The following is a 24,778-nucleotide window of genomic DNA, read 5'->3' on the forward strand; positions in this document are numbered from 1 at the left end:
GCTGAGCCCGCAGGACACAGGACACCTACTACATAAGGTCACTGTACCAAGATTGGGAGACACAGAAGATCTATCTAATACATAGAAACAAACACAGAGAGGCAGCCAAACTGGGGAGACAAAGAAACAGTTACCAAAAAAAGAACAGGAGAAATCTTCAGGGAAAAAAAAAACAACTAAATTAAGTGGAGGCAAGCAAACTACCAGATAGAGTTCAAAACACTGAATATAAAAATACTGATTATAATGATACTCAAAAGAACTTAGTGAGAACTTCAAGAGCATAAAAAAGTTCACAGAGCCCTGGCCAGGTGGCTCAGTTGGTTGGAGTGTCGCCCTGTACACCAAAACATTGTGGGTCCAATTCACAGTCAGGGCACATACCTACATTTCAGGCTCAATCCCTGGTCAGGAAGTATATGGGAGACAACCGATCGATGTTTCTCTCTTAAATCAATGTTTCTGTCTCACATTGATGTTTCTCTCTCCCCACCTGTCTGTCTGTCTGTCTGTCTGTCTCTCTCTCTCTCTCTCTCAATATCAATAAACATATTCTTGGATCAAGATTAAAAATTTAATAGTAAATAAAGTTCATAGAAACCATAAAAAATAACAGTCAGAAATGGAGCATACAATAACAGAAAGAAGCAATACACTAGAAGGAATCGACAGTTGAGTAGATGAAGAAGAGGATCAAATCAATGATTGGAAAGACGAAGGATTAGAAAACACCCAATTAAAGAAGAAAAAGAAAAAAAATTTAAAAATGAAGACAGTTTAAGGGACGTCTAGGACAAGATCAAGTGTAGCAACATCCATGTCACAGGGGCACCTGAAGGAGAAGAGAGAAAGCAAGAAATTAGAAACCGATCTTAAGAAATAATGACTGAAAACTTCCCTAACATGGTGAAGGAAAGACATAAAGTCCAGGAAGCACAGAGTCCCGAACAAGATGAACTCAAAAAGGCCTACACCAAGACACATCATAATTAAAATGCCAAAGGTTAAAGACAAAAAGAAAATCTTAAAAGCAACAAGAGGAAAGCAGAGTTACCTGCAAAGGAGCCCCCAAAAGACTGTCAGCTGATTTCTCAACAGAAACTTTGCAGGCCAGAAGGGTGATAAAAAACAAGGACCTACAATCAAGATTACTCTAACCAGCAAAGCTATCATTTAGAATCCCAGGACAGATAAAGAGTTTCCCAGACAAGAAAAAAAAGCTAAAGGAGTTCATCACCACCAAACAAGTATTAGAAGAAATGTTAAAGGATCTCTTTGAAGAAGAAGGAGGAAGAGGAAGAAGATGAGAAGAAGGAGGAGGAGGAAGTGAAACAAAAATATAAATAATAAAATGGTAATAAAAAATACACACACACACACACCAACAATTACTTTAAATGTAAAGGGATTAAATTCTCCAATTAAAAGACATAGAGTGGCTGAATTAATAAGAAAACAAGACACTTACATATGATGTCTACAAGAGACTCACTTCAGATGGAAAAACAACTATAGGCTGAAAGTAAAGGGACGGAAAAGTATATTTCTTGAAAATAGATGCAAAACAAAACAAAAAGGTGGCATAGCAATACTTATACCAGACAAAATAGACTTTAAAACAAAGGCTATAACAAGAGACAAAGAAGGATCCAACAATTCCACTTCTGGGTATTTACCTGAAGAAATCCAAAACACTAAATCAAAAGACATATACATCCATATGTTCATTGCAGCAGTATTTACAATAGCCAAGATATAGAAGGAACTTAAGTGTCCATCATAGATAAATGGATAAAGAAGAATATACAGAGAAACAAAAATGCCGTATGATTTCACTTATATGTGGAATCTAAAAATCATAATAATCAGAATAGAAACAGACTAATAGAACATTTTGACACTTGACATGGGGGAGGGGTTGAGGGAAATGGAGAAAAAAGCGAAGGAATTAAGAAGTACAGATTGGTAGTTTCAAAACAGTCAAACGGATGTAAAGTATAGCATAGGGAATATAGTCAATAATATTGGAATACCTATGTATGGTGTCAGATGGATACCAGATTTACTTGGTGATGACCCTGTCAGTTATATAAATGTCTCATCACTGGGTTGCACACCTGGATCTAATATAATAATGTGTGTCAACTGTATTAAAAAATAAAACATTACTTAAAAATTAACTTCACTAATTTTTATGACTAATTCTTTTTTATATTTTATTTTTATTGTCCAAATACATTTCTCTCCACCTTCCCACCACCATGTTCCCCTGCTTCCCTCCCCCAACTCCTTCTCTCAAACCTTTCCCACTTTGGCTTTGTCCATGGGTCCTTTATACATGTTCCTTGACTTGACCCTTCCCTTTCCTTTCCCTGTCCCCCTCCCCCTCCTTTCCTCTTGATTCTGTTGGTTTCTTTTTTTCTTTCAATATTGCTGGATATATTTTCCTTGCTTGTTTGTTTTGTTGGTTAGGTTCCACTTATAGGTGAGATCATATGGTATTTGTCTTTCACCCCCTGGCTTATTTCACTTAGCATAATGCTGTCCAGTTCTATTCATGCTGTTGCGAAGTGTAGTAGCTCTTTTTATCTTTCTGCTGTGTGGTATTCCATTGTATAAATGTACCATAGTTTTTTGATCCACTCATTTACTGATGGGCACCTAGGCTGCTTCCAGCACTTGGCTATTGTAAATTGTGCCTGTATGAACATTGGGGTTCATAGGTTCTTTTGACTTGGTGTTTTGGGATTCTTAGGGTAAAATCCCATCAGTGGAATCGCCGGGTCAAAAGGCAGTTCCATTTTTACCTTTTTGAGGAAATTACAAACTGTTTTCCACAGTGGCTGCACCAGTCTCCATTCGTACCAATAGTGTAGTAGGGTTCCCTTTTCTCCACAGCCTCGCCAGTATCCGTTGTTTGTTGATCTGTTTATGATGGCCATTCTGACCGGTATAAAGTGGTATCTCATTGTGGTTATAATTTGCATTTCTCTGATGTCTAGTGAGGCTTAGCATCCTTTCAAATGTCTCTGGGCCCTCTGTATCTCTTCCTTGGAGAAATGTCTGTCCAGGTCCCTTGCCCATTCTTTAATTAGATTGTTTGTCTTCTTGGAGTGGAGTTGTGTGAGTTCTCATATATTTTGGATATCAAATCCCTATCTGAGGTATCATTGGAAAATATATTTTTCCCATACATTTGTTTCCCTTTTCATTTTTCTGATGTTTTCTTTAGCCAGGCAGAAGCTTTTTATTTTGATGAAGTCCCTTTTGTTTATTTTTTCCTTTATGTCCCTTGCTTTAGGGGACATATTGGGGAAAATACTGCTACACAGGATATCTGAGAGTCTCCTGCTTATGTTCTCCTCTAGGGCTTTTATGGTGTTGAGACTTATATTTAAGTCTTTTATCCATCTTGAGTTTATTTTTGTGTATGGTGTCAGTTGGTGATCAAATTTCAATTTTCTGCATGTAGCTATACAGCTCTCCCAACACCATTTAAGAGTCTATTTTTACTCCAATTTATGCTTCTGCCCTCTTTGTCAAATATTAATTGACCATAGAGACATGGGTTTATTTCTGGGCTTTCTATTCTGTTCCACTTATCTCTGCGTCTGTTGTTGTGCCAGTACCAGACTGTTTTGATTACAGTGGCCTTCTAACACAGTTATACGTTCAGTATTGTGAATCCTCCTGCTTTTTCTTTCTCAAAATTGCTGTGGCTATTCAGGGTTGTTTATGGTTCCATATAAATTTTTGAAATGTCTGTTCTATTCTATTTCTGTGAAATACATCATTGGTATTTTAATAGGGATTGCAATGAATCTATAAATTGTTTTGGGTAGTATGGACATTTTGATGATGTTAATTCTTCCAATCCATGAACACAGGTATATGTTTCCATTTATTTGTGTCTTCCTTAATTTCTTTCTTCAGTGCTGTATAGTTTTTGGCATACTGGTCTTTTACTGACTCGGTTAAATTTTTTCCTAAGTACTTTATTTTTCCTGTTGCTACAGCAAATGGGATTATTTCCTGATTTCTGCTTCTGATATTTCATTGTTGGTGTAAAAAAATGGCTTCGATTTCTAAATATTGACTATGTATCCCACTGTTTTGCTAAATTCACTTATTAGGTCAAGTAGCTTTTTGCTGGGGTCTATAGGGTTTTCTATGTACACTATCATGTCATCTGCAAACAATGATAGTTTTACTCCCTCCTTTCGAATTTGGATGTCTTTTATTTCTTTTTCCTGTCTGACTGCTGTGGCTAAGATTTCCAATACTATGTTGAATAGAAGTGGTGAAAGTGGACATCCTTGTCTTGTTCTCAATCTTAGTGGAAAAGCTTTTAGTTTTTGCCCATTGAGTATTTTGTTGGATGTAGGTTTTTCATATATGGCCTTTATTATGTTGAGATATGCCCCCCTTCATTCGCATTTTGCTGAGTGTTTTTATCACAAATGGGTGCTGTACCATATCAAATACTTTTGCTGCATCTATTGAGATGATCATGTGGTTTTTGTCTTTTCTTCTGTTTATGTGATGTATTATGCTTATTGATTTGCAAATATTCAAATATCCTTGCATCAGTGGAAGGAATCTCACTTGATCATGGTGGATGATCCTTTTAATGTATTGCTCCATGCAGTTTGCCAATATTTGTTGAGGATTTTAGCATCTATGTTCACAAGCAATATTGTCAATATTGTAGCAATACTGCTGTGTCTTTATCTGGTTTTGAGGTTAGGATGCTAGCCTCATAAAAAGTTTGGGAGTCTTCTTCCCTCTTTCTTGGATTTTTTGGAATAGTCTGAGAGGGACAGAAGTTAGCTCTTCCTTAAATGTTTTGTAAAATTCTCCTGTGAAACTGTCCGATACAGGGCTTTTGTGTGCTGGGAGTTTTTTGATTACTGCTTCAATTTCACCAGCTGTAATTGCTCTGTTCAGGCTATCTGTTTCTTCTTCTTCAGTGTTGGAAAGTTATACGTTTACAGGAATTTGTCCATTTCATCGAGGTTTTCAAATTTCTTTGCATATAATTGTTCATAGTAGTTTCTGACAATCCTTTTATCTGTGGTATCATTTGTAATTTCTCTTTCATTTCTGATATTATTTGAGTCCTCTCCATTTTTATCTTGATGAGTCTGCTTATAGGCTTGTCAATTTTGTTTATCTTTTCAAAGAACCAGCTCCCAGATTGGTTGATCCCTTGAACTGTTCTTTTAGTGTCTATGTCATTCAATTCTGCTGTGATCTTGATTATTTCCTTCCTTCTACTTCCTCTGGGCTTTGTTTGTTGTTGTTTCTCCAGTTTTTGAAGTTGTAGGGTTAGGCCATTTATTTGAATGTTTCTGTCCTTTTTAGGTAGGCCTGCATTGCTATGAACTTCCCTCTCAGGACTGCCTTTGCTGTGTCCCATAGGTTTTGAACTGTTGTCTGTTCATTTTTGTTTCCAGAAACTTTTTGATTTCTTCTCTTATTATTGACCCATTCATTGTTTAATAGTGTGCTATTCAGTCTCCATGAATTTGAAAGTTTTTGAGGTTTTTCCTTGATGTTGGTTTCCACTTTCAAGCCCTTGTGGTCTGAGAAAATGCTTATTATCTCAATTTTCCCGATTTTGTTGGGGCTTGTTTTGTGTCTTATCATGTGGTCTATCTTTGAAAATGTTCCACGCGCATTTGAAAAGAATGTGTATTTTGCTTCTTTGGGATGTAAGGTTCTATATATGTCAGGTAAGTCCACTTGATCATTCAGTTCAACAATATCCTTGTTTATGTTTTGTTTGGAAATCTATCCATTTTTGACAGTAGGATGTTAAAATCCCCTACTATCAGTGTGTTGCTGTCTATATCTTTTTTGAAGTTCTCCGAGATTTTCCTTATATATTTGGGTGCTCCTATGTTGGGTGCATGTAAGTTTACATTTATGTCTTCTTGATGGATTCTTCCTTTGAGTATAATAAAGTGTCCTTCTGGGTCTCTTTTTATGGCCTTTGTTTTGAAATCTATTTTGTCTGATATAAGTATTGCTAGCCCTGTTTTTTTTCCTGGCCATTTGTTTGGAATATTTTTTCCATCCCTTTACTTTCAGTTGGTATAGGTCCGTTGTTCTGAGGTGGATCTTCTGCAGACAGCATATGTGTGAGTCATGTTTTCTTACCCATTTAGCTATCCTGTGTCTTTTTATTGGGGCATTTAGTTCATTTACATTTAAAATTATTACTGATAGGTACTTATTCATTTTTTCCCTTTGTACCTGTGTTTTTCTCTTTCTTACTCTTTTTCTTCATCTTCCTAAATCCTTCCCTTTAGTATATCTTGTAGTAATGGTTTGGTGGAGATGAATTCTTTTAGCCTTCTTTTGTCTGGGAAACTCCTTATTTCCCCTTCCATTTTAATTGAGAGCTTTGCTGGATAGAGCAGTCTTGGTTGTAGGCTTTTGCTTTTCATTACTTGGAATATTTCTTGCCATTCCCTTCTGGCTTGCAGTGTTTCTGTCGAGAAGTCAGCTGCTAGCCATACCAGGGCTCCCTTGTATGTGTTTACCTGTTGTCCTCTTGCTGCCTTTAGGATTCTCTGTTTGTCTTTCATATTTGCCATTTTAATGATGATGTGTCTTGGAGTGGGCCTCATTAGCTTCCTCTTTAATGGGCCCTCTGTGCTTCCTGGACTTACGAGACTTTTTCTCTCCTCCAATTATGGGAGCATTCCATCGTTACTTATTCAAACAGGTTCTCTATCCCTTCCTTATCCTCTTCTCATTCTGGTATCCCTATTATATGGATATTATTACATTTCAGGTTGTCTTGCATCTCCCTAAATGCCTCTTCATTCTTTTTGAGTCTTTTTTATTTTCTTGCTCTTTCTGGGAGCTTTTTTCTACCTTGATTCGATCCTCTGCTTCATCTATCCTGCTTTTGATTCCTTCTACTGTGTTCCTCAATTCAGAAATTGTATTCTTCATTTCCTCTTGTCTCTTATTTATAGTTTGTATGTCCTTTTTCATATTGATATAGTTTGCAGTAAGTTCCTCATAGTTTCCCTGTAGTTTTTCATAATTCTCTTTGAGCTCTCTGAGCTCGTTGAGCTTCCTTAGAACCATTGTTTTGAACTCAATATCTGATAGTTTACTTGCCTCTATTTCATTTAGTTCTCTCTGTGGGGATTCCTTCTTTGTCCTCGTTTCAGGGGTGCTTCTTTTCCTTCCTATTATTTGTGAGACTCTTTTTGCTTCTACTTCTTAAATTCATCTTCCTTGATTTCCTGAGTTGTGATGTGAACTTCTATGGTAATAGATGGGTCTTTTTTTTCCCTTCCTTTTCTTTCTGGGTCTCCCTCTGATGTTGTCAGACGTTGACCTCATCTGACCTTGGGTTGTCTTTTTGAGACTTCTAGGAATCAGTTACTGTCTGTGTCTGTCTCCTGCAATTCTTAATCTAGTCACTCTACCCTCAGCCATCAGGCTTAGGCACCACAGGGCAGGGCAATGCCTCCTGAGGGTGGGGCAATTGTGTCCTTACAGGCTGCTGCCACTCAGGGGTATGGTCTGCCTTAGCAAAATGGAAGCTGAGGAGTGGTGGAGGAGTCACCACCGATATCCCCCTGGTACTCCCCCAGTTCTTTCCACAGCGCCTCTGTGTCCAGTCTCTCCTCAAGCGTCTCTAGGTAGCTCTGTGTCTCCTTTAGCCAGGGACCCACTTTCTGTGTCAGCCACTCTGCACTCAGCACCCAGGCCTGCACCCAACTCCTGGCCACGGCAGAGTGTCCTGAGGGCAGGGATATTGTTTCCTTTCCTGCTGCTGCCTCTCTGGGGCATGGCCTGCCTAAGCAAGATGGAGACTGCAGAATGGGGAAGGAGCCACTACTGGGATCCCGCCAGCTACTCCCTCAGTTCTCTCCCCAACACCTCCGTCCACAGTCTCTCCTCAAGCATCTCTAGACAGCTGTGTGTCCACTTTAGCTAGGGATCTACTATCTGTGCCAGCCACTCTGCACTCAGCACTCAGGTCTGCACACAACTCCTGGTCAGGGTAGAGCCTCCTGAGGGTGAGGCTATTGTGTCCTCTATGCCTGAGCAAGATGGAAGCTGCAGAGTGGGAAGTGAGTCATCACTGGAGGCAGGACTGGCGCCTGTCTCAGTTCTCTCCCCAAATCTTTCCTCACCAATCTCTCCCCACATGGCTCCAGCCCACTCTGCTCCCGCCTCTGCCCAGAGACCAAGGTAGGTGGCTGCCACTCCGAAGTTTTGCATTGGCCCTTTAATCATCTCTTTGCGTCTCTAACCCCCTGTCTCTGGCAGAAAGCACCACGACGCTTTTCGCAGCTGTCTTTTGTCTGTGTGCTTTTTTGGGGTTCTGGTGCTATAGGCTAGAGGTCCCCACTTATGATTCAGATCCTGTTCTTCTTAGGGGGATCCAAATGGCCATTTCAATATCTGTCTGGTGCTGGTGCCCATGGGCATCCTGTCCACCCTCTCAAGCTTACACTGAACTTCTCACTCGTTAGGTTGTGCAAAAGCCAATTCCACTGACTGTCCAAAGCTCCAAGGATCCTCTTTCATATGTCATTCCATTGTTTTCCAGGTGATTTCTCCAAAATTTAGCTGCAATTCCAGTTTGGTCCTGGGAGGAGGTCAGTGTGACTTCCACTCACTCCTCTGCCATACTCTAATTTTTATGACTAATTTTTATGATTAAGATTTTCATTATTTTATTACTTATCACTCTTTTGTAATAAATTCCACACATCCACATTGAAACTCCTAGAAATGGAACTGCTGTGTCAAAAGTCATGTCAAACAATGCATTTAAAGGTTTTTGACAAATTGCTCTCGTGGAAAGCTATCCTACCATCAGTGTATGAATGGGGTCTCCTCCTACAATTTTCTTTTTACATTTTAATGTGTTTAAACATTTGGAAAAAAAAATGGTATCTTCCTTTTGGTCTTAGTTACTATTCTTTGATTACTAGTGAAGAAAGGCGTTTTTCAAATTTGTTACACATTTATTATTCTTCTTGGCTAATTCTCTCTTCATATGACTATCCATTCTTTCTTTCAAACAACTGGACTTCATTTAGTTTACTTACTGAGCTCTTTATATATTGGCTCATTTTCATTAAGTGTGTTGTCTAAATAATTTTTTAAACATACATATATTTATTTTATATATTTGTGAGGTCAACTCTCTCAATCTTTCATGTTTTCTGTCTTTAGGTTACCCTAGTAAAGACATTTTCACCCAAGACTAGAGATAAGTCTACTGTATTTATTCTAGTACCCTAGGATAGCTTGGATACACATGTATTTAAATTTTTACTATATCTGAAATTGAGAAGGAGGGAGTAAAGTGTGAGGCTGGGAATCTCACTCTTTTCTGAGTGGCCAGTTTATTCAAGATCCCTTGTGATCCATTACCTCCCCACTGATCTCAAAATCTGCCTAGTGAACCATCACACCCCTGGGTACACGAGGGTCTGACTCCATGCTGGAACTGGATGATGTACAACAGGTAGAGACAGAACTCTACTCCCTAATGCTCTCTCCACCTTCCTCCACTGGCCTCATTTCTTTGCCTTTTATAACTGTGGCAGAAACCAATGTCAGGGCCTCTTTTTCCCCATAGAGTGGCAGGGCTCGCTATGTGGCTGGTCCCTACAAATCACAGGTAGTCCAGGGCTATGATTCCCAATAATTCTCCACATCTGTCTCTGCCACAATTCTTGCCCCTTCCAGCTAAAGGGTTTAAGTGTGAATCTGTGAATATTCTCTTGGGACATGCTCTCCTTCAGGAGGTAAACCAGCTGCAGCTTTTCTTAAAGTCTAGAGCTTGCTCTAACAACTCTTCCTAGAAATCTCTGGCACATGGGAGGCACTTATTCCTAGTTTCCAGCATCAAGGCAAACATATTTTTTTCATTGTATATTCTGATTATCACTTCAGTGGGAATTTGGGAGTGAGTGGACTAGAACACCTGTGATCAAATACAATCTTCCCAGAAAGCCAAATCGCTTTGTATAATTAACATTCAATCCTGTCACTCATGAATTCCAAGAACAACCTGTGCTTTGTAACATGATGTAAACGATTCACACATATTACCTTTAATAGCTGCTAAATATCCTCGGAGTTCTCGCTGAAGTCTGGTACCCTCTGCCTGAAAAACACACAAACAAAGAGATATTGAGCATCTTGTCTATATTTTGCATGTGAACATATACAAAACAGTAAGTCTCAGAATTATTGCCAGAGGCTCCTTCTTGAAATAACATAAATATACAGACACAGACTAAACAAGGTGCCCGTCAGTCTAAATATTTAGAGACTTTATTCAGCTTAACAGAAAAGGGCAAGGCAAGTAAAATTTTGCTAAGAAGGAAACTGGCCCACCATACAGGCTCCTAGATATTCAAGAGCCAGCAAGTCTCTAAATTTTGAAATGGGTTATGATGGTATTACCACTGTCCAATATGGTAGCCACTAGACACATGTGACTGCTTAGTGCTTGCAACATGATTAGTCTGAATAAAGATGTACTTTAAGTGTAAAATACACACCTGATTTCAGAGACTTTGTACAAAAATATTCCATTAATGTGTTTTACATCAATTGCATGTTAAGATGATAAAATTTTGGATACACTGAGTTAAACAATTGTATTATTAAAATTAATTTCACCTGTTTATTTTCACGTTTTTAAATGTGCACACTAGAAAAATTTAAATTAACATATGTGGTTTGTATTATATTTCTATTGGACATTACTGAAATGGAGATATTGTTAAAATGTAAATTTTGATATATGAATCCTAATTTTGGTTGGATTACCCTTAAAAACTCTGACTCAGGCCAGGATTAGACTGCAAATAGCTCAATCTGGAGTTAACCCAGGAAATGTCAATAGGGGCATGGAGAAATGAGGCAGGGAAGGAAAGAGAGCCATCACAGGGTATATTATCAAGCAAATAACCATGGTGGGCAACTGGCCTTAGTCCCACTGGAGAACTCTGGGAGATGGTCTCAAACACTATAGATATCCTACCTGAGGGGCAAGGAAGTTGGGACATTTATCCATCAACTCCCGACAAGTATTGGTTGAGGACTGCTTCTGGGGGTCATTAATTCCTCCAGTACATCCTCACAGGGGCAGAGATCTCCAGTAACCAAAAAAAAAAAAAAAAATCCTCAGGCAAAGAGTTGCCCTTGCTGGCAGTCACAACTAAGTCTAATGGGCTCAGAAAAGGAAGTACAATGTGCATATGGCTGGGCATTCACAGTATGTGCTTTGACACTGCACCTGAAAATATAAAAATATATGTACTTTAATTATTTAACAAAATTTCAGAGAGCTAGCATACTGAATGACCCCACCTTGATAATTAATAATAGAGCATCTATATTATTACTCTAACTTGATAGTTAATATAGTTAAAAATATAGCAACTATAATAGTCATATATAAGTCTACAACCATTTGTTAATATTTGCCAAAAGGGTGGGGGTGAAGGGAAAAATGCCTACTTGCTTAATGAATTACAATTTAGTAGGGGAACTAAAATACTTAGATAGAAAATAGCACAGTAGATTACATTTAGTTCTACAACATCCATGTAAAGTTTTTGGAGTACAAAGTAAAGACAAAATACTCATCACATTTAAATAGATAGTGATTAATATTAAGAAACTGAAAAAAGTACTTAAGACTATGCTAAATCATAAAAGGGATTCTGTATGAGACTATTTTCCTATATGGTATGGTACAAGGTATAGTGACATTATTTTTATGAAATGTATGTAGAGGTCAGGTGAGGTTTTCTTTATCTGCGCTAGGCTCAAGCTATTTTTGTCAGCTCTGTAAACCCAGGTACTGCCAGATAAAACTTACGGTTAATTCTTTTGCTGGCACATAATGAACTTCAACCAGAATGGTTCTATTCATAATGCCAAAAACAGTACTCGTCAAAGTTCTAAACAACAGACTCCCTTTCTTGTGGCTTAACATGGTTTTAAATCAACTCTAGGTTTCCTTTGTTTTGCTGAGCCATTCAAAAATGTAGTGTGAAGGCAAACTGCCATGAGCTAGAAAAAAACAAAATAGAAAAACCTACATTGGGTTTCCAAAACATCAAAGTATAGTGGAAAATTGTCTGTAGGGAAAGAATGAGGAGAATGAAGAGAAAATGCTGAGGATAAACAGTTTAGTAAAGGTACAGAATAAAAAGCGTCCAGAAGAGAGTCAGGCTGAGGTCTTCAACATCATCACAAAAAGTAAGGATTCAGGGAAGAAAGAAGTAGGTCTTACTTCTACTAAATATCTGTTATGTGACAAGTACTGTGATAGATTAAGAGTACATAAAAATCTGAAAAGCTATGGCTCTGGGACATTTTATTCTGTCACAGCTTTCTACCATGTCTGTTTTTAGGAAGGGTTATACTTTCTGCCCCATTAACATCAGGCTTGGCTGTGGGACTTAAAATGTAAGTGGATATAAAGTGCTGCTTCTGAGCAGAATATTTAAGAGTCTTCAGTCTTACCACCTCGTTTCCCTCTACTATGAGCTCTGTAATATTCCAGATAGGGGTTGCTTTTCCATCCTGGATCATGGAGTAAAGAGAACATGAAGTACATCTACTAGTCACATTTTCATAAGTAAGAAATAAACATCTGTTGTTGAAAGCAACTGAGGTATTGCTGCTACAGCATAATCTACCAAAAATGAACTGATATAATCAATGGTTTACCATCAATAGTGGAAATGCTGAAAGATGGAGAAGGCTAAAATCTAACAGAAAAAAGCCAATGAATTAGTGAGCAGAAGAGCACTAAAGGCATTTATGAAAACATTTCAGAGAGGAAATCAAATTGGAAAGATTAAAGACAAGGTGGATGGTTTAGCAAATTGAAGCCCCAGTGCTGATTAAGTGATGGAAAGGGGTAGAATCATTCTGAGAGAGGACAGCAAGACTCAGAATCATTTGTTACAATAGACAGCAAATAATTTACAGTCATTAGTATCTGTAATTAGATATGTGATTTACTTGGACAGATCTAGAACCAGGCTAATTTGAAGGCTAAAGCTCTAATGCACAATTAGGACTTTTTTAATTTATTAATTTTTAGAAGGGGGGGAGAAGGAAGGAAGGAGGAGGGAGGGAAGGAGGGAGGGAAAGAGAAAAAGACATACATCAATTTGTTGTTCCACTTATTTATGCATTCATTGGTTGATTCTTGCATGTGCCCTGATTGAGCATCAAACCCGCAACCTTGGCATATTGGGATGAAGCTCTAACCAACTGAGTTACTCGGTCAGGGCCAATTAGGATTTAAATAGGGTTGGAATCCCCTAAGGCCATATTTCCCAAAGTGGTTAAGTATAGACATTGGTATTTAATGAGGCACATACAGCCACAATATAAACCTAAAGCATCTCTCTGGAACACCAATTTATTGAGGGTAGAGGCAAGAAAATGGTGGAGAAACCATTATTTTATAACCACTATATCACCTGTTACTATGTAGAAAGGCAAACTATGTAGAGATGAAAACAGAACCTCAGAGCCTCCTGCTTCAGCTTTCTGCCGCAGGGGCTCTGCTCTACCACCGTCCATGGTCCTTCCCTGAAGAGAAGCATGAGAGGCATTGGGCTAAGACAGGACGCCCTCCTCACCCAAAAGGATGCTTTTCCCTCCAAAAATAATACAAAGCCAACTATGGTATTGGTTATGAGTATCTGGAAATATCAAAGGAGTAATGGAGGAATGTGTTCTTTTCCTAAATATTTAAGGAATAAGGCATGTCAGATTATGCCCACAATTAACTCATTGGTTTTTCTTTCAGAACAAGAAAGAGAATGATTTATCTAGCCCAGAGGAAACAATAAACATTTTTTTTAAAATGAAATAAGAATCCCAAGGAGATTTTTTTTAAATATAAGAGTGGAATAAAGTTCAAAGTATACAATAAGGTTTAAATAGATGAGTTCAATTTAAGTAGATAAACTGGGCCAATTTAAATAACTTTCTTCTTTTCTAAATATTAAAATTCTTAATTTTCCCCATGAGTATTATAAATCATTTGGTAATAACCATATTAAGTTTCACCTAAATTATGCCTCAATCAAAAAGGTAAAACATTCTAAAGAGAAATTTTCACCTAGAATATGCCACGAAGTAGTTCTGCATGAAATCTATTGCACAATAAAGTTTTCTTAACATCATTATACTCTGAATCACAAGATGTTTTAAGTTTGAAATACATTGTTTTTTGCTTTTTCTTATATTTTTATTGTATTTTTTCCATTACCACTTAGTCCCCTTATAGCACTGCTCCCATTTCACTAAAGTGTGTCCCAAATTCCTCTAAAAATTACCATTTCAGTAATGCAGCCTTGACTATCACGCCTGTGTGTGTACAGAAAGAGACTAAAAATTTTACATTCTTGAGACTACACACATGTATTTTCCCTTATTACAAGGTAAGATAAAATTATTATTCTGACTCCTAGTCACACTTTTCTCAGGGTTTAGAGCAGCACAAGAACAGGCGAGTGTATTATAATTAAGTTGTCTGATTCCCAACTCACACTCTCTTCAGACAAGATCCAAGAAGGATTTGCCACATACAAAATTCCTTGCCCTGCTGTATAGTATGATAATGTTGTTCTGGTGTTAGAAGGTCTTCATTTACTTTCGACCGAATCATTTATCAGGGTCAGGAGCTGCTGCTTCTCTGGTCCAGAAGGTCCCAAAGGCCCCACTTTCTACCCACACAGTCTGAGGGAGTAGGCCTGCTTTTCCTTCCTCATTAAAACTACTCCCACTCACTTCCTCCCTCGGGTGTCACACTCTTGCAGAGCTGAGGAAAAGGAAGCAGACTTCCCAGTTCCCTGCTTCCCAGCTATCCTGGAAAACAAGCCAGAGTCATTTTGGGTTTCATCGTGGAGATATGACAAATTAGCAGCCATGTAAAAAAACCTTATGAAGTCCTGAGAATCAATGCCTCCAGTCAAAAAATCCCTCTATTCCTTGCTAAGTTGTGCCTCAAAGTTGTTTGGTACCTGAGGACTGCTCCTGATATCCCCACTAAGGATTAGAGTGAATTTTAAAATCTAGCTACATAGTCAGAGAAAGAAAGTAGAAGGCACATCACCATGGAAGGATTCAGATATCTTTGTTACAGAACACAAACAAATCACATTACATTCCTAATTAAATGTTTCCAAATTGTTTTACACAAGGTTGGTCCTCAGGAGCACCAATTCCTTTATTACCATTATCATTATTATTATTATTTGTATATCTTGGGATCATTGGGGGTGGGTTCCCAGACCAGCTGAGGTCCAGAACAGCTCTCATGTATAAGTCTCTCTTTAGAACCTTGGACAGCGCCCAGACACATACGATTCTTAACTTTTTACAAATTTCATCTATATTGTGTCAAAGGAACAGCTATAAATACGACCTAATCAAAGGTTCCCATTCAACTCAAGTAAGAGCATACATGAGTAGCAGAGTCACAGACAGACTTCCTCCAAGGTGATCCAATTCTCTGGTAAGAAGAACTACCATAGATCTGACACAAGAAAGCTATGACAAACCTCTAGTATTGGGAGTAAACACAGGGCTGTGGTTAATATGTAATAAAGGATGTATGAAGATTAATTAACTAGGTTGTTTACTGTTTAGGTACACCAAATCCTGAGGCATTAAAATATACTAATATTAATAAATATTTTATGCCTAGGACTTTAGAGGCCAAAATAGAAGGTATTGTATAATCTCGTTAGATCAGTTACTCTTGCCCAGAAAAAAGACACCATAGCTGAGACATTAATTTGAATGAAAGGTAGGAAGTATGCATAAAATGAATTAATAATTTCTAAAAAATTAAACTCAGGTCAGCAACTGCTGCAAATTCAGGGCACCATGCTCACATAATACCACATCATGACATTCCTGGGCAGGAGCATATGTCATTGCAGCCCTGCCTTGCAAAACCAAATCCAGTGGATTTTATTTGTAAGGTTACACAGGTCTAACAAATTACTTTAAGGCAATAAATATTTAATACTTATTAAACCACCAATAGGTTGTTGAATTGACTTGTTAAAATATGGTAAATATATTAATGATTTATATTCATTGATAATTTTTGTTATAAAAATATAGACAGAAAAAACACACACAATACAGACTATTTTTTCATTAACTTGCCTCTCTAACTCAGAAACTGAGAGCCGACATTTAGGAAAGGGGCTCTGGTAATAGAAAGCCAACAGTACTTACAGATTTACAGATATATACATATGAAAATGGTCTCTGAGGAGATATAACTTTACAAAAGTTATGATTTCACAAAGGTAAATCCTGTCATCTCATCTGTGATCGTGAGCCCACAAAAGCTCCCACAGTCACATTATTATTTTTGGCCTTTACTGACATTTTTCTCTTGAAAAGGCTAAGTAACACATTAAATTAAAATTGGCTCAATTTCTCAGAGTTTCAGACAGGTTAACTCAACCTTGAAAGCGATGTTAATGTTTTCTTATTTTTGAAGCTTAGAAGAAAATTATATTATCAAGGAGATGAGATTTAATAAAGTGATAATCAGCACCTTGATTAACAGCTGTGCAATAAGGCATAGTATCAGAATCCACTTATGATCAAAGACAATGCTGGGCTGCTGAACACTACAGGCATTCTTGGTTTACTAAGAAACAGAGCCCTCCCTATAACCAGTGCAGGTGTCATTAAATTGCAAAACAAAGGTTTTCAAAGGTAAAAGCAGCAGAGCCTCTAAAATTTCCATTGTTTTCTTGCCTTGAGCTCTTTGTAGTAACTGCAGGAACTGTCATTAAAAACCCAGCACTGATTTCATAGAAAATTTCTTCATTTTAAAAATTTTCTTTTGGCAGATATTAGGGCAAAAGATATAAGGAAATCAGAGTGAATTTCAAGACCCTATTCCTGGGCTGATGGCAGTAGGGGCTGGTACACAGAAGGGAAGTAGATATCAAAGAGAACATAGTGTCCACAATTTTACCCAAAATTCATGACCCAATTTCCAATTATCCCTGTGTCATCAACTCCAAGAATACCTATAATATGAAAACCAAATCAATTATGCTTTCTACCTTTCAACAAAACAAAATTAGTTAGTTAGTAATTATACGTACAATTTTTCCGTATATTTCCGTTAAGCCAACTAAGCTGAGTTTATATAGATCTCTATTCAGATCTTTCAGAAAAGCTAACCCACTGTGTGTGCAATGGGATGAATCTGCCTAGTTAGAACCATTAAACTCACCACACCATGCAGACTGCATACAACTTGCAGATACGCTTTATTGCCTTTAGGCAACTGCATTTGTGACCCTTGAAAAACCATTCCAATGTTTTTTCTTTTCATATATGTATAAAGAGACTTGACTTATTAGGGACATTATGCAAAATCTTTTAAACTTTTGCCTTAATACCTGGAGTACAGTATTGAATATAGCAAGGGAGGGACTGACCCATAAATTAAGGGAAACTGCACAGGTGTCCCCCGTCAACCATATCTCTTCATGAGGCTTATTGTTCAGTGTCCCTTTCTGTGGGCAGGGATGCCCGCTCTATCTGTAATGTTCTTTCATGTCCAAATTAGACAGGATGTAAAAGTCTTAGAAAAACAACTATGACATCAAGCTACAGAGATGCATTACTGAGAAGTAAGAAGTGTCTTGCCTTTCATTACTCCAGTCATATTATAATATCGAGAATGTTTCTGAAACTGCCATTTACGATGTCTATAGTAGTTTGCTAAGGCTGCTATTACAAAATACCAGAGAATCAGTGGCTGAAAAAACAGGAATTTATATCCTCACAGTTCTGGAGGTTAGAAGTTCAAGAAGTCTGGGAGGTTTCGTTTCGCCTGGGGCCTCTCTCCTTAGCTTGGAGACAGTCTCCTCACTGTGTCCTCAAGTGGACTTTTTTCTGTATGTGTTCATCCCCCCGTCTCTCCTACTTCTTTTGAGGACATCAATCATATTGGATTAGAAACCATCCATATGGCCTCATTTGATCTTAATTACCTCTTTACTGGACCTATTTCCAAATACAGTCACATCTTGAGGTGTACTACTAAGGTGTACTGGAGGTTAGCTAGAAGTTCAACATATCAGTTAAGGAGGGACACAGTTCACCTATAACACTGTCCCCAAAGCAAGCCTTGAATATAGCAATATAATAACAAAGTCTAACACTAACTGGTCCCTTTGTTCAGGATGCTGTGCTAAGTATCACAGATCTATTAACCCATAATTTTCACAGCAGCTCTGAGATGTTGGCACATTTTTGCAAATGAGAAAACTGAGGCACAGAAGCTAAGAAATCTGCCCAAAGACCACACATCCAGTAGGTAGCAAGTCAGTACTGGAGCCAGGGTAGTCTGGGTTATATAAATTCCATAATTTGCCTCAATAGTCCATGTGCTTCATCTCTGTTCTCTCTGCTCCCAAAGGCTGGGGTGCCAGCTGCTGATGCACGGGGCTGTCCAAGTAGAACCAACTGTTGATTAATGAGAATAATTTAATTAAAGGAATCATTCTCCATGCTCTCTTGATGCAATTCTAATCTATAAATAAAAATACCAATTGTTCATTTGTTTTACTCAAAAACTCGTGATTCCTAAGTACATTACATGTGATTCATATAGCATAGTGGTTAAGTTGGTGGGTTCTGGGACTGCACTGCCTAGCTTTAAACTCTGAACTCTCCTACCTCTAAGTATGTGATTTACCCTCTCTAGGCCTTTGATTCTTCATTTGTAAAATGAAGATCACAGCACTCACTTCCTAGGGCTCCCATGAAGGTCAAGGGAGACAGTCCATGTAAAATATCAGCAGAGTACCAGGCACACAGTATGCATTCAATAAATGTCGGATGACACTACTGTTACTCGAGCTGATACTTTTTAAAAGATAAACTGTGCAAAGAGTGGGTGTTTCATAAGTGCTTGATTGAACTAAGTTAAGCTACATGTCATATTACAAAGGAGAATCTTCATGAGAATATAAAAAATCTCCCAAAAACAAGCTAGCTGGAAACTTAGAAGTACATTCTAAGTCTCAAATACACAATTATATTTTTCAGAAAGTTTGTTTTTATATCTTTAAATGTTGCAGTAACAGAAGATCACAGGGTACAAAGGAATAATTTATGTGGATATATAAGAACAACTTAACAATGGATATGAAAAAAGTCAAGCCAATATCATAAATTACAGTGAGGAAGTACAGTAAGAAAGCAATGAACACCATTGGCCAAAAGAATAATCAAGATAATTCTCAAAGTGAAAGTTTTTGTGACATTTACTTGGTTTTCTCATATATAAAGCAGAATTACAATTATGGATTTCTAGGAGAATCAAGTGGAAGTGTACAAAACACATTAGAAGCACCAAAGCATACTTGTGGAAAGTTTTAATAATAAAAATACTTCATTGCTGCTTTTATGTAAGCCAGTCAGGTATGGCTTGGAAATTTGTAAATTTTTAAAGCTTCTTAGAGGGCTCTTAAAATTATCCAGGTTTAGGAATATATTCAAATAGATGTGCAATTAAGGAAACCATTATCCTTACTATATCAGTGTAATCTCAGGCTCACATTCAAATTGTTACTCTCATATAGATTCCTCTTTAGTCCTGTGGAGGTCTCAGTCAAAAAAACTATAGCATAGGTTGTATATCCAAGAGACACATTCATTACTAGTATGGGCTGAAATGTGAAGAAATATTAAAAATACTGCAAATATGCATTTATTAAATGTATATAATAAAATACATGACTTTCTAATTTATTTTCAGTTACCAATCTAGAAATTATTAAACAAAGAAATATAAAAACATAAAAAATAAATTTTTTCTCTTCAAATAACAGAAACATGGATATTGCTAAAACATACAACCAAAAAAAAGTCTTTAACATTAATTAATCAGAATCTTCAATAGTTGGCTTTGTAAAACATTTGTAAGTCACCACAAACAACATTGCTATGCTCCAAACAACAATGCATTGCTAAGTATTATTGCATTGCATAATACTTTTGACAACACTTGCAAAAATATTTTGATAAGCAACTTGTTTTGGATGCATAGCACCTAACACATCTTTTTCTTTTCATCTGCTTGCTGAGGGAGCCATATCTACATTGTCATCAGAATTTCCTCCCATTTGTGTTTGAAACTGAAGTTTCAGGTGTAAAAGTTTATGCATACCTGTAGAAATTTCTGAACGCCTTTTTATTTGTTCTGATATTAACAGCATTATGAGGTTCCTAATAAATATTCTGCGCCTTATTTTCACATTGCTATTCAGCATATGAATAATCTGAGCATTTACTCCTGCAATACTCAGAGCTGTGTAGAATATAACCACAGGCCATCGTCTGGCATTCCTGGCCATGTTTTATGTACCTATCATTTGGCCCACGGTGTCAACTCCTGACTTCATATGGTTGAAATAGTCTATTATGTCAGGCTTTTGTGAATCTAAATTTATGGTGTCATCAAAATGCATACTTGAAACTAAAATTATGTTTTTTTCCCTTTTTGGGTCTATGAGATATTAGTGTGCAATCTGCACCAAAAGCAAGTAAGTTGGTTTCTTGGGGCCTGTTTTTAGAAGACACAAATTCAGGGAGTAGTTGGGGTTTATTCTTATGAATAGTACCTACATATGAAAGTCACTTCTTTTTCAAGTTGGAGATAAGATTTATATCAGTGAACCAGTTACCTGCTGTAATATTATGTCCTGATGAGTAGATGGGTTCTGCAGGTCTCTTGTTACATCTATTGGTTTATTACTAATCAAGTAAGGACCTCCAGGCTGCTTACAGGCATATATTTCAAGATTCCTGTGTAAAGTACTTTTGCATCGACCATAGCAAAAATTTTTATAGCACATTTACTGGGTTTCGATGGAATATATTGTCTAAACCCACATTTGCCTCTTAATCCAGGTAACAGTTTGTCTATTGTTACATTCTGTCCCACAGAGTAATATAACTTACAATTTTCTACAAATGCCATTAATTTGTCCACTTTCAGGCATTCTAAGCAGCGTAAGTTCATCATCAAACCTGATAGAATTATGAATAAATGTAAATCTCCATAAAGATATCATAAATCTAAAAAGTTCAGTCCCACTACATCTGTAGCCCATAAGTCCTGTAAATTTAGCTGACTGCTGTGATGCAAACCAGCTAGATATAAGAGGCCTTAAAATGCTATCAATTCAGTTTTGTCTAATCGTTTAACATTTCTTTCTTGTGAAAACCAGCTGGAGATATAATCAATATATTTATTTGTATATAATAAGATTAGATCTAAAATATCATTTGTGATAAAGCAGGTCCAAGTTTCAAGTTCTGTCTTGGCATTTTTTGTGTTTTGCCAAACTAATGGAAGTTGACACAAAATATTCTGTGGCTGTTTTCTAATTTGTCTTCCAATTGGATTTTTCCTCCATTTTGTTCTTTATCCTTTCCAAAAAAAATAGTCTTCATTCATGTCTAACTCATTTTCACTTTCTTCACTAGAAATATCTTGCTTGGTATCTGAATCTTCTGAATGAACTTCCACATAACCTTCATCTTCTAATTCACTTTCATTTTCACATTCAACACTCTCATCATCGGACTTGATTAGCATTCACTGAAATTCTTCATCATCTCTTGGATTATTGAATTGACATATTTTCCCAGCCATTTTCAACAGTAAGTGAAAAAACAAATAAAAAAAAAACAACACAACACTGATTTCAAAGTTCACAGGAAAAAACTACTACGCCAACACTGACTTTGGAGTTCACAGGGTCTCTCAGATACAATTTACTATCAAATACCACACATCCTTACAAAAGACATTACAACCAAACTGACAGCTTAAACATTATGGCTTAACATTTGTCATGTACAAATACATGGTAGTCATGACCTGGAACCTATGCACCTGATATATGTAACAATATTTAAGAAAAGAGTTTGCCTGCATATCTTGGATCAGCTGAGACGTCCGCAGGGTTAGAGACACAAGTCAAATGCATGACCTTATTCAGATGTCTGGAGTGGGACCCAGGAATCAGTACTTTTTGAAGTCTTCCCGGCTGTCCTGATTGATGTGGCTCAGTAGGTTGAGGTTGTCCTGCAAACCAAAAGGTCACCAGTTCGATTCCCTGCCAGGGCACAAGACTGAGTTGCAAACCAAGTCCCCAATGTTTCTTACATCAATGTTTCTCTCCCTCTCTTTCTCCCTTCCTTCCTCTCTCTCTAAAAATAAACAAATAAAATCTTTATAAAAGTCCTTCAGGTAACTCTAATGGTTATTTGGAAATTCCTCCCATAATTTTTCACTGTGTCTAGCACTTAATTGACACTTACTGTATCAACAGGTACTCCAGTATGTAGCTCTAGCATGAGATGACCAAAAAATCTTTAAAAATATGGCCATGGCTGGTGTGGCTCAGTGGACTGAGTGAGAGTCTATGAACTGAAAGGTTGCTGGTTCAGTTCCCAGTCAGGGCACATGTTTGGGTTGCAGGCCAGGTCCTCAGTTAGGGGCATGCGAGAGAGACAACCTATTGCTGTATCTCTCATATAGGAGTGTTTCTCTCCCTCTCTTTCTCCCTCCCTTCCTCTCACTCTAAAAATAAATAAAATCTTAAAAAAATATATGTCTAGCTCCAGGATTCAGCCAGTCACCATAAGACCTTCCTTATAACACATTTTTATCACTTAGATTGCAACTCCAATGCAAAAATCATCGATGGGGCTTACAGGGCAACTTATGAGAATCACACACAATCAGAACCCACAATACTGATGAGAATCTAAGAATCAACTACAGCTCATCTATGCAAATGTTAGCAACATTTCAGACAGTCTCCCTAGGCTTGGATGGGAGATATTCCTAATTCTCTGGATCCCATTACCAGAACAATACTGCCAATCTGGAGACCATTTAGAGAGGAACATCCAGACTAGAAAACAAGCTCTCTTCACAGGGGTAAGGAGGAGGGAGATACAAGGAACTGGTCTCTAAATAAATCCTGAGGGGTGCGAAGCTAAATTCACTGTAGTCCGCATGGCTAAGTGAGGTAGAAAAGTAAAATACAAGTAAAGTAAGGTAACAGAATAGCACTGATAAAAGGAAACCATCAGAGCACTAACTTAAAGGTATTCCACTGGAAGTGATTTCTTAATGACTCCAATAGGAAGTGGCACAATAGTGATCCTTGCAATATCTGTAGTTTGGGTCAAATTTTAGTTAGGTTTGAAACAGTGATTTTTATGTAAAAAGGCAATAACTGAAGAGATATTTTTGTAGATAGAACAAAACAAGTAAGAGTAAAGAACATAAAAATATGGGAAGATTCCCCAATGAACAATTTTGTTTTCTTTCCCCCCGTCTGGTGCCATGGACTCATTTGCTACTTGAAAGCCAGTGAGCAAAAGAGAGATGGTTTAATGATGTATCATAAATGAATTAAATAGAGAAACAAAAAGAAATTCAGGAAAATTTTAAAAACAAGAGCCAATACATTCTTTTGATATCTACAGATTCCCACTAACTGCCCTGTCCCACAGAAGTCAATTGTATAGGCAATTATGGTGGGTTATACTTAACAAGAATGAATTCTAAATTAAATTCTATACTTAAAACACATATTTCCCATAAGAATAATATTACAAGGGAGACTGACAATGTTAATTGAAGACTTAGTGGCAAAATTATAATTCCTTGCTTTGTTGTCATACAGTGAACATAACTACAATACATATAAATCAGTAAAACTAAGAATATCAAAGTGAATCATATAACCTATATGAATATTTAGTATCTATTCAGGCAGCTCTACAGAGTGGAAGCCTCTGCAGTAACAACCAGAGGACACCCATTGAGTCTGGGGGGAATTACCTGGACACGGGATTGCGGGAAAGCGTAGAAATAATTTTTTCTAAGAATACCAATTGGGGTGAGAATATACTCCTGCACTAACGTCAAGTGGTGAAATTAGGGTATGAACTGCATAATAATAATAATGGAAGTACAGTAACATCATCTCAAGATTCTGTCTTTTTTTCTATTACTCATTATTTCAAAAGAAAAAAGGGCTTTTGCACACTAGACCACAAGCTTGATAAGGACAGAAACTGTCTGAATTGTTTATCATTTTATTTCCAATGACTTGTGCTTTAATAAAGACGCAATATTTATGTGTTGAGTCAGTCAAGAAATGCTTTTGATTTACTCATAGCCACCAGAAAGTCACAGTTGGCCTTTACTTGCTGCCTTTGATGAAGTGTCCTACTCCCCACTCAAGCCAACTCCTCCAGTTCTATTAGATCCCACCTCCTCCTACATACTCAAGGACACGAGTCAGCTGTTCTCTTTCTCTGGTGATTCATTGCTTCCTACTAAATGAGTCCCACTAGTATATATATATATTTATGCCATCTTAAAAAAGTGTTATCTTGACTCCACTTCTCCCCTTGTTGCAATCTTGTTTCCCTTTGAGACAAAACTTGGAACTTGTCTCCAAGCTTCCTGATACCCTTCACCTTGCTCTATTTACTCTCTACTTACTTCGTTTCCCCCCCAGTAGCTCTCCTCATTTTCTGGGAAACAGGATAATCTGTTTATTTACTGTGTTTTTTTTTACTGTCTACCCCCTATTGTATGATTAACAATGGCCATCACCTTTGTCTGTCTAGTTCACTGAAATTTCCCAAAGACCTAGAT

The 24,778-nt window shown here is 37.3% G+C and overlaps 1 protein-coding gene across 2 annotated transcripts in view; it reads right to left on the bottom strand.

Annotated features, from left to right (window-relative positions):
• Positions 1-24,778, bottom strand: part of LOC129063459 (amphiphysin) — a 253,750-nt gene that overhangs the window by 107,101 nt on the left and 121,871 nt on the right. For both annotated transcript variants that reach the window (XM_054564564.1, XM_054564563.1), the window contains exon 3: positions 10,102-10,156. In XM_054564564.1, the coding sequence (XP_054420539.1) occupies positions 10,102-10,156 (55 nt within the window). The remainder of the gene's footprint in view (positions 1-10,101; positions 10,157-24,778) is intronic.

This window comes from Pteronotus mesoamericanus, unplaced genomic scaffold (assembly GCF_021234165.1).
Source record: "Pteronotus mesoamericanus isolate MK-2021 breed Mesoamerican mustached bat unplaced genomic scaffold, CSHL_Meso_final scaffold_85, whole genome shotgun sequence".
NCBI classification, from domain to species: domain Eukaryota; kingdom Metazoa; phylum Chordata; class Mammalia; order Chiroptera; family Mormoopidae; genus Pteronotus; species Pteronotus mesoamericanus.